The sequence below is a fragment of the Carya illinoinensis genome, chromosome 9 (assembly GCF_018687715.1).
Source record: "Carya illinoinensis cultivar Pawnee chromosome 9, C.illinoinensisPawnee_v1, whole genome shotgun sequence".
Lineage (NCBI taxonomy): Eukaryota > Viridiplantae > Streptophyta > Magnoliopsida > Fagales > Juglandaceae > Carya > Carya illinoinensis.
In genome coordinates this window covers 4,067,501-4,084,714 of record NC_056760.1, presented here as the reverse complement: position 1 = coordinate 4,084,714, position 17,214 = coordinate 4,067,501, and the positions used below count along the sequence as shown (strand labels likewise).

The window sequence follows — 17,214 nt, the reverse complement described above, 5'->3', positions numbered from 1 at the left end:
CACAAAAATGACTACACATAAAATTTTTGAGATGTGAAAAGCAATAAACGTGTAGACGTGAAGGAAAAAAAAAACAGTGAGAGATACTCACCGCTCATTGTTATCATTTTTAATATATTTAAACATTTTAAAAAAATAAAAAATACACTAATAAAAAATACACTAATATATTTAAAATTATTTTCTTAATTATTAAAAAATAAATAAATAAAATTACCAAGTAGTCAACTAGAGTAATAAGTCGAGCAGCATAATAAATTTTTTCAAAAAATAAATAATGCTTGGGCAATGGCGGATCCTATTGAGAATTCTTATCCGTTTGATTATTTATTTATTTATTTAATAGTTAAAAATATTTTTTAATAAATTTATAATATTATTATTTTTAAATATATTTAGAGGTTTAAAGAAAAAGTTAAAAAAAAAAAAAAAACACAAAACAAAACTGGCCGGTGAGGATCAGTAGTTGTAACAACTTCCAAATAATGGGTACCTCTTTTTTTTTCCTCGTTTTCTGATAAACCATGTTCCATGCAGGGACACGAATATGATGTATTTGCCGGTGGAAGAAGAAAAACGCTCTCATTAGGTCAGAGATAAGATCTAGATCATTGGCATATTCTGTAAATCGCGCGTATGTGCGGAAGGTGTGTTTTTAGGATAGCGAGACAGGTTATGTTAAGATGAGATATAAAATTTTTATTTAATTTAAGATGAGTGTTAACATGAGGAGCCCGGTATTGAGAAGAATAATTTTTTTTTTTAATTTTTGTATTTTTTCGTTAATTTATTTTATATTCTTAAATGTATATTTAAAAAAAATCACAATTTTACTAAAAAAATCTTTCTTAATCACTAATTAAAAAAAAATCACCGAGACGCACAATCAGGACACTTTATTGAGACATAAAGCATTTCTCATGATTTTATTTAATTTTATTCTATTTTATTTCTAAACATAATTTAAATATAAAATTTTCAAATTAACCCTTATAATTTTTTCAAACTTTCAAATAAAAAATAAAAATTAATTTCAAGCTTTTCAAATTCTCAAAGAAAAATAATATTATAAAACTATATTCTTACAATATTTTAACTTTATAATACTTTTTATTCAACATTTTCTCTTTCATTTCTCAAAACTCAAAAAATATTCAACTCAAACTACTCCACTATTATTTACAAATTATTTTATTATTATTCACAAAATTCTCATCTCATCCAACTCTCCAAAACCAACGCCGATTGCTCCTTGTTCTTTAGTTCTTATTCCTCACAAAGCTTTTGTCATATGTATATATAAGTCTCTTTTGCTTAATAAAACAAATTGCTGAACCAATGAAATGGGAGAATTATGGAAGGGCCTGTTGAGATTTTAGTATTAAGGGAATATATTGGGATTATCTCGCATCGATTGCGGAATGCGTTAGTTGTCACTTTATAAGTATGAGAGAAAACTCCACCCTTTGAGTTAGCTTTTTAGGATTAAGAGAAGTTTATGATCATCCAACACTGGTATCAGAGTCTGAGTTTGTCAACAATCTCGACTCAACTGTACATAGGAGAAACGGGTTGCCTTTGTTCTGACTCAAGGTTGGATGTGTGAGGGGGAGATTGTATGGACTGTCCCACATCGGTTGTATAATGGGTTGATGGTTACTTTATAAGTGTGAATGACAACCTCATCTCTTGAATTAGTTTTTGGAATTGTGAAAGACCCATGACCACTCAACAGGATGATTATTGTGCTACTTTTACCGTCCATGTCGTAGGGTAATTAGAGCCTATCCAAATTTCTGTGTTCGTCTCATTCGTTTATTGTTCCTCCCATCAATTAGGATGTTACTCTGGACATAATATTATGACAAACATAACTTCCAAGTTTTTGTGATCGATTCAAACTAGTGTTCTAAAACCCAAAATCGAAATCGGACCTGTTTTTAATCGGTTTTTCTAAATAAGAACAGGTTTGGAATTGAATTAAACCCAACAGTTTAGTGGTCTCCCCATTTTTAACACCCCTAATCCAAATTATCAATATATTGAGTGTAACAGCCCGTTAGAAATTTAATTGTGAAATTTCTATTAGCTTTAGGAATCTCGTGAAGACTCCATAAGTTTTAACGAATCCATTAATCGTATAGGTTTTAGTCTAACTACATAGTTAATGTTATTATTTACTATGGTATCAGAAGTGTGTTTTTAATTATTAAAGATAGTTAGAAGTGTCAAAATGTATTATGGTTTGTGCCATTAGACTTGGAGGGTCATTTAAGGTCTTATGGCGCAATAACACTTTTTCATATTTTCGGACGAAACGTCGGTTTAAAATTGTGGATATTATTGGATAAAAATATCTTAAGTTAATTTTGTGGATATTATTGGATAAAAATATATTAAGCTAATTTCTTGGATATTATTGGGTAAAAAATATCTTGAGATGATTTTTGTAGATATTATCGGGTAAGAGAGTCCTACACTCAACTCTCACTCTAGGTAAGAGAAACCTACACTCAACTCTCACTCCAGCCTCATTTCTTCCATATCTCATCCATAAGTATCTCTAGTCATCTCCCCCATGAAATTATCTTCATTTACACTTTCCATTGAAAAAATACCAAATACTCTCTCTCTGACAGCTTTTAGGTGTTCTTTTGCACACCCATTTCGAAATTTTTGTAAGTATTTTATCATAAAATATCCTACATATAAGTTGTTTTTTTTTTAGTCTAGTTTACGTGGATATCTTATTTGTCTCATTTGAAGATCATTTGGTTAGTCAAATATTGTATAAACTATAAAAAGGTCATTCTGGGAGATAAACTGGAGAATATGTTATAGTTTGAAGTTTTTGACCAAGCTAATGGATAGATATTGGTCCGAAATTTTTATGGAGTATTGTTAACATGTGTATATGAGAGGATTTTTTCATTATTAAAAGTTTTGATGAAAGATTTTCTTAGATTTAGAAATTTAGAAACTGGAAGAGGAAAAACAGTTTCTGTTTTGAGAAAGTTTAACTCTTTGGTGGTCTAAACCTATTCCAATGATTTTGATAATTTTATTAGAAGATTCTAAGTATCTTATGTGACGCCCCCAAATTCCGTTTGGGATCGGATGAACATTTGAAGCGTCGAGACATGCAACACAAGGTTACCTGCCCCCGTTCATGACATATAAGATGCAATATTCCTAACATGCATCTAACAATATGCAATATTCGCAGCGGATAAATTTTTTCTTTAGCAATACTATGCACCAAATTGAAAATATCCCAAATGTTTAAAACATACTTCATACATAAAAATCTATTGAACAACTAAGATCACAACACTAGTCCAAAATGGTTATGATCCAAAAAGTAGTAGAGATACAACTCAATCATACAAGTAGTAATTTATGTTAATTACTATATCAACATTTATGTCGCACCGTCACTTAGTCAACTGTGTCTAGTTGATCAGCTCCTGATTCTCCTTCAGGTCCTGTAACAAGATCTACCATTCGGGGGTAATGGTAGTTGGGACTACCAAAGTGAGATTTGATTACAAATCTCAGTAAGTTAACAAAAAAACTTCCACACAAGCTAATGATGCATGGATGACAGTAAAAGCATAAATGCATAATCAAATTCATAAGTAATTAAAGCATAACTTGGAGTACAACATAGCATAATTGACATAACTTAAATTGAAACATGAACTGAACTTGATCTGAAACTTGACTTAGCATGAACTTGCTTTGAAACTTGAATTAACATGAAAAATACATACTCCACAGTTGTTGTGGCCCCATGTATTTTACGTGTAAATACATACTCCACAGTTGTTGTGGCCCCATGTATTCTACACAAACTTGACTTAACATGAAAAATACATACTCCACAGTTGTTGTGGCCCCATGTATTCTACGTGTAAATACATACTCCACAGTTGTTGTGACCCCATGTATTCTACGCATCACAATTGTAGTTAAATACATACTCCACAGTTGTTGTGGCCCCATGTATTCTACACAAACATAATATACTCAAGATGAAACGTGACTGGAATACAAAAGGACTGAAGCCCTGACGTAACATAACGTGACTTGAACATAACTTGAAATACATGACCAACTTGAGATAGAAACATTTCGTAACATGGCATAACATATAATAGACAACATATTTAACATAACATATTTGCAACAGTGAATATTACATGACTTGACATACATGTAATAGATGGCATACTTAGCATGACGTACTTGTAATGTACAGTAATACATAACAGAATATATTATGTAACAGATAAAAATTGATGACAGAATAAATTCTGTATAATAGATAATTACGTGATAACTTGGCATGGCATGACATATATGATAACACACATGCATACACTGTAGTTCTTTTACTTAGCACACATACACAGTAGACTGCTAGTAAGTTAAAAGCTAACTTACCTCGATCTCCGCGTTTCTTATAAAACTTCAAGTGCGATCACGAGGAACTGTAATTAGTGATTCTAAAAGTTAGAACTAAATCACTAATAATTTGAAATATGAAAAATACTAACTTAAAGAGTAAAATTTTCATTTTACTCTCTACATGTGAGAAAATGACCGTTTTACCCATAACTTAAGGATTTTGCATACTAACTCCAAAAGTTTTCAAAATTTACATTCCTCATGTAAATTTTGTCCTAAACTTAAATATCAACTCAGAAAAATTTAAAACAAAACACAACTATGGAAAACACACTATGGCCGAAACATCCATAGGCCATTTCCTTTGATTTTTTTGTTGCAATTCTTTTCAACTTCAAAACTCATGCTTAAACCAAAATTTTGCAACAAACATCTTCCAATCCTAAGTTCAAAACCATACTTAAAACATCCATTTAGAAAAAACTAATAATCAACACCAAACTTTTTTGTAAAAAGATCCAAGCACTTGAATCACAAGTTTTGACATTAAATCAAAACATCTCCAAGAGTTTCAAAAAATCAAATCTTAATTCTAACATATTCATAATATCATACTAACATCAACCATGCTTTAAATCATCAATCCAAAGTCACCAAAATCACAAAATAACATTTGGAGTTTTTGGTTTTACACTTAGTCCAAAAACAGAAACTTTTTCCTCAACTAGTTTTGATAAATCTCTTGATCTATGACTTATAAATATATGATCTTCAAACCAAACCATCACATGGTTTAAAAAGATGTCCTAAAACATATATAAGCTTCTAATTCAAGATCACATGGTTAGAAATTAACAAAAACATAAATTTAGCCAAGAATATCCACACTTTGGCTTGTTTGAATATCTCTTTGCATAAAATTTCATATCTTCGAAACTAACATCAAATATCTTCAAAATAATATTATAACATATATATAAGATACTTAGGATCCTCCAATAAAATTATTAAAGTCATTAGAATAGGTTTAGACCACCAAAGAGTTAAACTTTCTCAAAACAGAAACTGTTTTTCTTCTTCCAGTTTCTAAGTTTCTAAATCTAAGTAAATCTTTCATCAAAACCTTTAATCATGCAAAAATCCTCAACCAATAGTCACATATACATGTTAACAATACTCCATAAAAATTTCGGACCAATATCTATCCATTAGCTTGGTCAAAAACTCCAAACTATAACATATTCTCCAGTTTATCTCCTAGAATGACCTTTCTATAGTTTACACAATATTTAACTGACCAAATGATCTTCAAATGGGGCAAATAAGATATCTATGTAAACTAGACTAAAAAAGAAACAACTTATATGAAGGAGACTTTATGATAAAACACTTACAAAAGCTTCGAAATGGGTGTACAAAAGACCTCCTAAAAGCTGTCTGAGAGAGAGTGTTTGATATTCTTTCAATGGAAAGTGTAAATGAAGATAATTTCGTGGAGAGAGGTGGCTGGAGATACTTATGGATGAGATATGGAAGAGATGAGGCTAGAGTTGAGAGTTGAGTGTAGTTTTCTCCTACCCAAAAAAAATCTATAAATGATTATCTTATAATATTCTATCCAATAATATCTAAAAAAAAATCAACTTAAGATATTTTTATCTAATAATATCTATCAATTCAAAATATTTTTACCCAATAATATTCACGAAAATTACCTCAAGATATTTCTTTTTATCCAATAATATCTACAGTTTTGAACAGACGTTTTGTCCGAAAATATGAAAAAATGTTATTGCGCCATAAGACTTTAAATAATCCTTCGAGTCTAATGGCACAAACTATAATACATTTTGACACTTCTAACTATCTCCAATAATCAAAAATACACTTATGATACCATAATAAATAATAACACTAACTATATAGTTAGACAAAAACCTATACGATTAATGGATTCGTGAAAACTTATGAGGTTTTCACGAGGTTCCTAAAGTTAATAGAAAATTCACAATTGAATTTCTAGCGGGCTGTTACATCTTATATACATGTTATATTATTATTTTAAAGATATTTGATGTTAGTTTCAAAGATATGAAATTTTATGCAAAGAGATATTCAGATAAGCCAAAGTGTGGATATTCTTGGCTCAATTTATGTTTTTGTTAATGTTTAACCATGTGATCTTGAATTAGAAGTTTATATATATTTTAAGACATCTTTTTAAACCATATGATGGTTTGGTTTGAAAATCAAATCTTTATAAGTCATAGATCAAAATGTTAATCAAAACAAGTTAGAAACAAAAATCAATTGAAATAGTATATAGGAATTTCGGTCCTATGGAGTTTTAATAGTTGTGATTAGTTTTAAATTTTTCTAAATTGATATTTGAGTTGAGGATAAAATTTACATGAGGTGTGTAAATTTTGGTGACTTTTGGAATTCGTATGCAAAATCCTTAAGTTATGGGTAAAACGGTCATTTTCTTACATGTAGAGAGTAAAATAGAAATTTTACTTTTTAAGTTAGTATTTTTTATATTTAAAATTATTAGTGATTTAATGCTAACTTTTAGAATCACTAATTACAGTTCCTCGTGATCGTGCTTGAGGTTTTATAAGAAACGCAGGGATCGAGGTAAGTTAGCTTTTAACTTACTAGTGGTCTACTGTGTATGTGTGCTAAGTAAAGGAACTATAGTGTATGTATGTGTATTATCATATATGTCATGCCATGCCAAGTTATCACGCAATTGTCTGTTATACAGAATTTATTCCGTCGTCAGTTTTTATCTGTTACATAATATATTATGTCATGTATTGCTGTACATTACAAGTACGTCATGCTAAGTATGTCATCTATTACATGTATGTCAAGTCATGTAATATTCACTGTTACAAGTATGTTATGTTAAATATGTTATCTATTATATGTTATGCCATGTTACGAAATGTTTCTATCTCAAGTTGGTCATGTCTTTCAATTTATGTTCAAGTCACGTTATGTTACGTCAGAGATTCAGTCATTTTGTATTCCAGTCATGTTTTATCTTGAGTTATATTCAGTTTCGTGGGGTCCACAACAACTGTGGTACACGAAGTATGGGGTCACAGCAATTGTGACACATGCACTATGTGAGACACAGCAATTGTGACACGTAGAATAAATAGGGCCACAACAACTGTGGAGTATGCATTTAACTACATTGTAACGCGTAGAATATATGAGGCCACAACAACTGTGGAGTATGTATTTAACTGTATTGTGACGTGTAGAATACATGGGGCCACAACAATTGTGATGCATACATTACGTGAGACACAACAATTGTGACACGTAGAATACATGGGGTCACAACAACTGTGGAGTATGTATTTAAGCAGTTAAAGAATAAGTTTTCGTAAAATACATGGGGCCACAACAACTGTGGAGTATATATTTAACTGTATTGTGACGTGTAGAATACATGGGGTCACAACAACTGTGGAGTATGTATTTACACGTATAATACATGGGGTCACAACAATTGTGAAGTATGTATTTTTCATGTTAAGTCAAGTTTCAGAACAAGTTCATGTTAAGACAAGTTTCAGATCAAGTTCATGTTAAGTCAAGTTCAGTTCATATTTTAATTTAAATTATGTCAATTATGCTACGGTGTATGTCAAGTTATGCTTTAATTACTTATGAATTTGATTATACATTCATGCTTTTACTGTCATCCATGCATCATTAGCCTGTGTGGAAGTTTTTGTTAACTTACTGAGATTTGTAATCAAATCTCACTGTGGTAGTCTCAACTACTATTCCTCCAGAATGGTAGATCTTGTTATAGGACCTGAATGAGGATCAGGAGCTGACCAACTAGACACAGTTGACTAAGCGACGGTGCGACATCAATGTTAATATAGTAGTTAACGTAAATTATTACTTGTACGATGGAGTTGCATCTCTAGTATTTTTTAGATCATAACCATTTTGGACTAGTGTTGTGATCTTAGTTGTTCAATGGGTTTTTATGTATGAAGTATGTTTTAAACATTTGAGATATTTTTAATTTAGTGCATAGTATTGCTAAAGAAAAAATTTATCTGCTGTGAATATTACATATTGTTAGATGCATGTTAGGAACATTGCATCTTATATGTCATGAACGAGGGCAGGTAGCCTTGTGTTGCATGTCTCGACGCTTCAAATGTCCGTCCGATCCTAAACAGAATTTGGAAGCGTCACATTGAGAGTGAGATAGATTGAAAGACCAGACCAATCTAATCCTCATTGCTATTATATATCTAAAGAAATATTAAGCTCACTAGTTAAGAAGACAAATATGTTAGAATAATCTCAAATATGGGTTATATTTGATTACATGTTTTATAGAACGGATTAGATATATATTACTCACAATAATACTTTGGTTAAATCTATTAAGTTAAGTGATCATTTGGAATTTTTTACATCTTAGTAATATAGGATTATATCCTATATAATGTGGTTAATTACGTATGTAGGCTTGAAAATTTAAGAGTTTTTGTTCTGTAAATTTCTTAAACTCATTAGGATTTGAGTCTTTAATGGGAGGACTCTATAAAGTTTTTATATATAAGGTTAGGTCCCCTTTCATCTCCGTACGTCTGTTGCTTACTCCATTGAAAGCGATATTTTGTGAGGAGCAACGGGGGAAGATTTGTCTGCATTCTTAAATCATGACTTCCGCATGCACGATTTTAATATTTCTTAAACTATGTTCGGTGGTTGGGATTCCATTTCTTGGCATGTTTTCTTTTCCAATTTTCTTGAAAGCTTCAATCTTCTCTTCTTTTTAGATTTGTAGGTTTCCTCTCCTTTTCAATCTCTCTCTTTCATCTCGCGAAATGTTAATGTCTCGATAAATCTAGTCGCTCTCTCTCATCTTGTGAAACTTCAATTCTCAAGGAAGATTAACTGACCCTACCATAGTAATTTTTTCTACTATAATAGATGCATTTCTCATTACTTTTCCCCGTGATTTGTGCTGATCAATCCTTCTAGCCTTGCCATTATAATTGTGCATTATGTATGGGCGATCAGGTGAAATTTTGAGTTATAATTTTGTTATGCTCTTTGGCACCCAACGTATCATTTGGCAACTTACCCCTCAAAATCATGTCAATTGACCATTGCTTAGGGCTACAGATCACCAATTGATTAAGTGAGTTTCATGTTTTGTTTTACTAAAGACCATTAGAGGAATTCAATAGAAGTTTTGCACCTTTTGTCTCTTAAATACAAGGCGTCCTGCTACGCCAGCATAGAGAGAGAGACGAGGGGAGAACCATACCTTTGGTTTCGGAGGAGAGAGAGATTGCATACACAACATTTCGTTCCCTACAAGCAATTATATTTTTCATTTACTAGAATCCATACATGTCACACGTTTATTGTGTGATATAAATTCATCATGGTCACCTAGTTCGACTTTAGGCGCTCTCTTTAATGTTTTTCATTCCCTTCAACATTGTTACCAAATTTGTCACACCATTTTAACATTCAACCATTTTTATAATTTATCATTGGTTTGGAGAATATAAATAGTCGATGTATACTACTCATCTTCCCACACCACATATTTTATATATTTTAATTTTAATTTTAATTATTTTATTTTTACTAAACTATATGAGTTATTCTACTCACCATTTATACATCACATATTTATTATAGAAAAAATGAAATAATAATTAAAAGAGGTGTTGTCTGTGATATGTAAGTAAAGTTTTTTTTTATTTTTTTGAAATGGATGCCAAGTATAATTATTTTAAAGAGATAGGTCTACTTTGGATAGAAACTAAGCCTTATTTTTTTTTTATCAAGTTGATGTGAGAGTATATAATTTACATGATTTAAATGATAATATTTGATTTTTAATATTTAAACTTAAAATTAATGTTTCAAATCAAATTTATCAAAAAAATTATTTTATATTTTTCGTTTTCTTGCTGAATAATCTCAAATTTTTTTTTTTTTTTTTGGGTTATTACATAATTTGTACACTTCACGTCTTGAAATAGAATTTATTTTGCTTGAAATAATCATGGAAAAGCGAGTGCTGGGCGGGTCCGAACTCGACCCAACCATTATGGGTAGTTTAGCTCCAGGCTCCAGCGTCATTACACATTACTGGAGTTTTCCGTTTTATTTATTTATTTCAAATTTTAGGGCTTTGTAAAGCCAAGCTACCAAAACCACTTTCCCTCTCGTAGAGTGGGAGCTAGTAGCATTAGCAATGGCGAACGAACAAGGCATGAGTGGCTGGACCGATCTGCTCCATTCTTCAACGAAGCTTCTCGAACAAGCCGCTCCTTCCGCTCAGTTCCCTCCTCTTCAGGTTCCACACTTCGCCTCCCTCCTCTCTTTCATATTTTTCTTTTTCTATTTGGTTCCCGAGAGAGCATTGTAAATTTAAGGAAGAAAATATAAAGGAGCTAGAGAACATAATTTTTGACGGAAATTCGTGAAATACAAAATGTTAAGTCCTGTTATTCGTCTTCATTCTATTCAATAAAGACTATTACTCATAAAATAGAAAGAAAAGATAATTATCTGAGGCTTGAAGCTGTTTGCGTGAAGAGGAACGAATTGAAATAAAGATATTTGAATCGGAATGGAGTTTATAACGTTCTCCAGCTTCGAGAATATAATTTTTATAATTATTTTTCTTTGGTTTCCCATTTTTCCATCCGAGAAAATGTAGGAAATGAAACAACATGATGAAAATGCTTAGAAAATCCCTGCTTATATGAGCCTAATCGACTACTCAGGTTCATCCATCTCTCACTTATGATTTTGCTCAGTTCATTTTCTAATAAAACATAGGAGAGTAAAGGAATTAAATTTTGCTTAGTCCATTAGAGTCAGTGGAGTCGAATCTCGATCCAGTTGAGTTAATTATGTTTCATAAAGGAATCGGTATTCAGACCAAGATCCTTGTTATGCTTTTTTTTTTTCATCTTTTGAAAAATTTTCCTGCTGATGATAAGAAGTAAACATCACATGCTATGCCAAATATGCATATAATAGTCAACTAGACCAAGAAGGGACTTGCTGTCACCCCAGAAGCTCCATTGGGGATGGAAAGAACCAATGGAGTTGCTGAGGAGGTACGGGACTTGTTGTTGGTGCCCTGCGTGGAGGAAAGTCTAGAATCGGAAATGCATTTGGATAATGTGTCTGGGGATAATGTTGCTCCACTGGTTTCTCTTCCTCGAATAGCAGATTGGATTATGCCTAAAGTTAACGAGATTCTGCCTTTTGTGGGGATTTAAGATGGAGGATGCGAAGGCCAGTTCAAAGAACTAATCATCGCGATCGAGGCAAGCCATGTGCTTGAAACTAAAAGTTTCGAGAAAAACAGGGACTTACATCGTCTTTCTTGGGCAATCAACTACAACGCTAAGAGTGGTAGGTCAAGTAGAGGGAAGTCTAAAGGGAGGGTAGCGTGAAGACGGGAAACACAAGGGGTTGGGGTTTGGCTTGGTTATTAGTTCTACGAGAAACAAGGGTTGAGGTTCAGTGTACTTTTTTGGATATTTTGGGTTGTTTTTCACAGGCTTTTTTGGTTCATTAGGGGATCTTTAATATGGGCTAGGTGTTTTCTTGTATACGTCCAGTGTACTTGGTTACTCCTTTTGATATATATAATATTTTTACTTATATGTAAAAAAAAAAAAAAAAAAAAAAAAAAAAAAAACTTATCCAAACAAAACTAAGGGTTCCTTCCTCAAAAGAAATTTAATTTTGCACATTATTTCTAAGAAAAATGAGAATTCTTATTATTAGAACATATTAGTTGATATTCCTTAAAAAAAGTAGCAGATGAAAGAAACGGGGCATTTGGTGTCTGTGGATCTGTGCTTCTTCTTTTTCATGTCTCTAATTATTTGTTTCTATTTCAGAGAAACTTAGATCAGTTAGAAGCATTATCTAAGAAACTCAAAGCTAAAACCCTACGAACTGAGGCTCCTTCTCAATCTAATGCTGCCACAAGGTACCTATATGATGCCTGTTGTAGATCTCACATGTGATTCTCAAGCACAAGATTAATTCAACCTACATGAACAGTATGTCTTAATAAACTCTCTCTCTCTCTCTCTCTGCATTAACAGGCTACTTGCGCGAGAGGGCATAAATGCAGAGCAACTTGCACGGGATCTGAAGTCCTTTGAATTGAAGGTGGCATATGATTTATGTTCTACTTAATGTATAATAAAATAGGCTTATTGGCTGAAACTGGTAATTGGGAAGTACTTCTCTCAAATACAAACCATTGAGGCCAGGTCATTGATGTGATTAAGATGAAGTTATTAATTTTAAAAATTTCTCTTATAAGGATAGGTATCACATGTGCAGAACTGTATATGTCTAAAGGCTTTGAACTATGCAATTTTTAAAATTCACTTCGTCTGCATTCTCTCATTGAAAAATTTGTTGCTTAGTTCTGTATTCTTCGTAAACCATATCTTTGAAACCTACAGCTCTAGAAACCCATCTTAGTATGAGGCATGAAGAGATTATACCAGCATGCAATTTTCTTGGAGAAGTATATAGAGGGGAGAAGTCGCCCTAACTAGGCGTTTTACTCTTATATGCCTCCTGTGTACTTGGGATTGGCCTAGCTTGATTGATATTTATAAAATTTTATGGAGGAGAAAAGTCCGAAATTTGACTTCTATATTTTTGTTCCCATTGCTTCCTAGGGGAACTTTTATTTAGGTATAAAATGATAAAAGAATTTTCGTCTTGGTGGATATGTGTTGCATGTATAAAATAGGGACGAAACAGATGATTGGGAATTGAACATTAATTCATTGCTCAATTGTTAGAGAGTCATGGTTCTTTTGTTTTTGAGATGTTAACCACAATTTTAAATTCAAACGCGGGAGTTCCTGAATTCAAATTCATGCCTTGTTATTTGTTAATACAATTCTGTTTTGTGATTACTATTATACATCTTGGCTCATTATTTGCTCTCTATTGTTTTATTTTGTACTTATTATGTGAAGACAACATTTGAGGATGTTTTCCCTGCTGAGGCAACAAGTGTTGAGGAGTATTTACAGCAGGTAGTCTTTCTGTCTTCAAGGTTGTTTGCTATAAATCTGACTTTGACTTTTTAATCTTACCATTGCTATGTGCCATTTCAATTTCTTTGACTTTTGGATTACTTCGAAGATGATTTGACATGCTTATTTGCTACATATTACATTGCATGGTGTGAAATATATATTTGGTTGGGTATTACTGCTTTGAAAGTTTTGAACCGAACAGAAGGAAATTACAGCATATTTAGAAATTTTCATGCTCATGATGATTACTATACAGTCATTTGCATTCTACTTCAATAGTAACATGAAGCAGAAAGTGGGATTTGGCATGTTCTTTAAATAACGGACTTTTTGGAAAGCTATACTGGAATACCCTGGATTTATTATCAGAGTGTGGTAAATGAGATTCCACATTGATTGGGAAAGAGGAATTCTTCTTGTGGTTGATAATGATTACGAGGGACTCCAATTGTAATATTGTTTTGTCCTTTTGGAGTATAAATCTAGATGTGGCTTTCCTAGGGCCGTTACGAATGATATCAAAGTCAATCCCAACCAGAAGTGTGAGACTTGAGCCATATCATCTATTGCTTGTCTCTTCTCCTTATTCCAACCCCCTCACCTCTTCCCTTCCCTATCTCAAACTTGCAGTTTTATTATGCTGTTGCAGTACAGCTTTATTTTGAGCAAGATGATTCTGATTTAGTTTCTTGGCCACTTTCTTGTAAGTACATCAAAATGTATTCAGCTGCTACTCATAAAAAAAAAATGTATTCAGCTGCTCTTCACATGCACTTTTACTTCCTAACTTCAAGAGAGCGTGATACGGTTATCTTGATACGCTATGTGTACTTGGATTGTGTCCTTATGAACTATTAATGATAGATTTTTTTATTACTCATAAAAATTCTCAGGTTCATGAGATGGCAATGGTTTCAGCCATTCAGGAAGCTCAGAAGGATAACCTTAGAAGCTTTAATGATTACATGATGAAAGTTTTGGAGGTTAGTTTGACCCATTGGATTCATGGGATATTTCTTTGGCTTGTTTTTACATTATTAAAAAAAATTTGGTTCGTTTCTTTTTATTTTGCCTCATTATATTTTTTGTGTGTGTGTGTATATATAGTTCTTGGACCTGCTTTTAGCTTCAGTTATTGTATTCTTATATGGTGGGTTACAGCAGTTGGCTTTTTCCAAATTTGCTGTTTTGGGAAAGATGATATTATGGAGATCATCTTGGCTGGGTTATCCAGTAATGGAGTGTTCATCATGGACAACTAGTGATAAATCTTTTTTTTCCCCCCCTTGACTCACTGGGTTTTAACCCTGATCGTGAGCTGATTTCCTTACTTATTGTGATTTGAGATATGAATCCTGTGAATAATAATATTTATAACAGGAGGACTGGCAAAAGGAAAAACGTGATTTTCTTCAGAGTTTAAGCCGAATTTCAACATTGCCTCGGGCTAACGTGATGAATACTAGGGGTTCTCATCCAGGTCAAATTGTGTCCATTGCATCTAACCATCAAGTTTCACCTGGCCCATCTACTATGGATCTTGTACCTCTAGGTAACAAGCCTATCCTTGAGAAAAAGGCATCAGTCTATGCTGAAGTTGTGAAGAATCTAAATAATGCAAGGGAGCGTGGTTTGCCATTTAAGGTAAGCATGGTATTGCCTTCTAAATACCGTTTCACATGATGAAATGTATCTAAGCTTGAGTGGCCTGATCGTAGTTTCTTTTTGGTTTAATAATCAGCTTAGCACTTTTTATTATTATTTATTGTTATTGTAATTAATGAAACTTCATTAAAATGTGAAGGTACACAGTGCGTAGACAAGAGAGTAAGTTTAACACTTGCTAGAATTTATTTTGCAGCATGCCACTACTCAGATTGTGATACATTATACCGGCCATTCATAGTTATCAATTTTGTTTCAATGCACATTAGAGCTCAGATTGTTTAAACTTAAAGTTAGCTTTGTGATGTTTACTGATTATTTTTTTTATTAGCCCGCTACAGCTTTCAAGGGCGCTTATGAAAGTTTGGGCCTTGAGGGATCTAGTGGAAAATCTGTTAACATGCAGAAGATCTGGCACCTCATTCAGGTGTGTTATGTGTAGCTTGTCTAGTATATTCTGGTCTGTAAGCTTGTTGTCGCATATCTCATCAGTATTTCCACATTTTGACAGATGTTGATGGGTGAGGATTCAACTGTGCAACGAAATGTTTCAAAAAAGATGTCATTAGTCATTGGTGCAAGGCGCCACCTGGAATGGGGGCATGAGAAATATATCATGGATACAATACAAAGTCATCCTGCTCAGGTAATAAGTTCGTCTTGCATCTCATATCACTGATGGTATTACCATATGCAAATGGAATTTTGTGAATAAATGCTTATGTGTTTTGTTATGGTTCTCTTTTTACGTCTATCTGGTTACTGCTTATCCCTTTTTTTGTCTGAACTCTTAACCTCCATCTATTGTTGCGTGTTCATATGAACTTCTTTTCTTATGGTTAAAAAGCTTCTTTTTTCCAATATTTATTTTGCAACTGTTCAATTGTATGAAAACCCGAAGTAAAATAGCTGAAAATGATAGTTTCAAAAGTCATGCTTGGTAGTTGGCATGCTGTTTCAACACTCATGTTTTGTACACATCTTTTGATCTCATGTAGGCTGCTCTTGGTGGGGCTGTTGGAAATTTGCAAAGAATTCGTGCCTTTCTTCGGGTTTGTTAACACGTTTCCATTCTAATTTTAAGGATTTGCATGCTGTGACACATTATTATCCTCTCAAAAGTTTTGTTATTGTCGGATTTCTATGAGATAAATTAGGAAGTCCTATTTTAGATAGAATCTGTCAGATTTCTAGGAGATAAATTAGGAAGTTCTATTTTTAGATAAAATCTGAAATAGTAATTTCAGATTTTAGATATTTCTGTTTCCTATTTTCTAGCCTAGATATTTGCTTATTTGATTTGCTGATTTTATGGCCTTCCTGATTTAGTGGCCCTCCTCTTCTATTTATCTTGTAATCGTTTCTCTTGGAGAATAATAATAATGATAATTCTTCTTCTCAAAAACTACATGGTATCAGAGCTTTGTGCTCTGTTTCTTTTTTCTTTTTCTTTTTTCTGATGATGTCATATAAGTCGGCGATGACCGGCGCCCAAAGAAATCCTACCGTCTATTCTGACTCATCTGAAACTTCAGAAAATAATCCCAATCCCAGTCCCAATCCCACGACTGTATCTACTGATTCCTATTCCCAAAATTCAGCCCTTTATCTTACGGCTACAAAACTCAATGGGCACAACTATCTTGAGTGGGCTCAGTCTGTAAAATTGGCAATTGATGGCAGAGGAAAAATTGGGCATTTGACTGGTGAAATATCGAAACCTGCTGCTGGTGACCCTAATCAAAAAAGATGGCAGTCCGAAAATTCTCTTGTTATCGCTTGGCTCATCAATTCCATGGAACCTGCCATTGGAAAACCTCACCTATTTCTTCCCACTGCTCAAGATGTCTGGGAGGCCGTTCGAGATCTTTATTCGGACTTGGAGAATTCTTCTCAAATATTTGAGTTGAAAACTCGACTCTGGAAATCCAAGCAAAATGATCGCGAAGTTACCACTTATTATAATGAATTGGTAACGTTATGGCAGGAACTTGATCAGTGTTATGATGATGTTTGGGAAAATTCGAACGACTAT

The 17,214-nt window shown here is 32.8% G+C and overlaps 1 protein-coding gene across 2 annotated transcripts in view; it reads left to right on the top strand.

Annotated features, from left to right (window-relative positions):
* Positions 1–10,584: 10,584 nt before the first annotated feature.
* Positions 10,585–17,214, top strand: part of LOC122277788 (nuclear pore complex protein NUP93A) — a 17,693-nt gene continuing 11,063 nt past the window's right edge. For both annotated transcript variants that reach the window (XM_043087937.1, XM_043087936.1), the window contains exons 1-9: positions 10,585–10,777; positions 12,345–12,436; positions 12,555–12,621; positions 13,452–13,511; positions 14,408–14,497; positions 14,895–15,158; positions 15,511–15,606; positions 15,691–15,825; positions 16,178–16,231. In XM_043087937.1, coding sequence (XP_042943871.1) covers positions 10,676–10,777; positions 12,345–12,436; positions 12,555–12,621; positions 13,452–13,511; positions 14,408–14,497; positions 14,895–15,158; positions 15,511–15,606; positions 15,691–15,825; positions 16,178–16,231 — 960 coding nt within the window. In that variant the 5' untranslated portion in view covers positions 10,585–10,675. The remainder of the gene's footprint in view (positions 10,778–12,344; positions 12,437–12,554; positions 12,622–13,451; positions 13,512–14,407; positions 14,498–14,894; positions 15,159–15,510; positions 15,607–15,690; positions 15,826–16,177; positions 16,232–17,214) is intronic.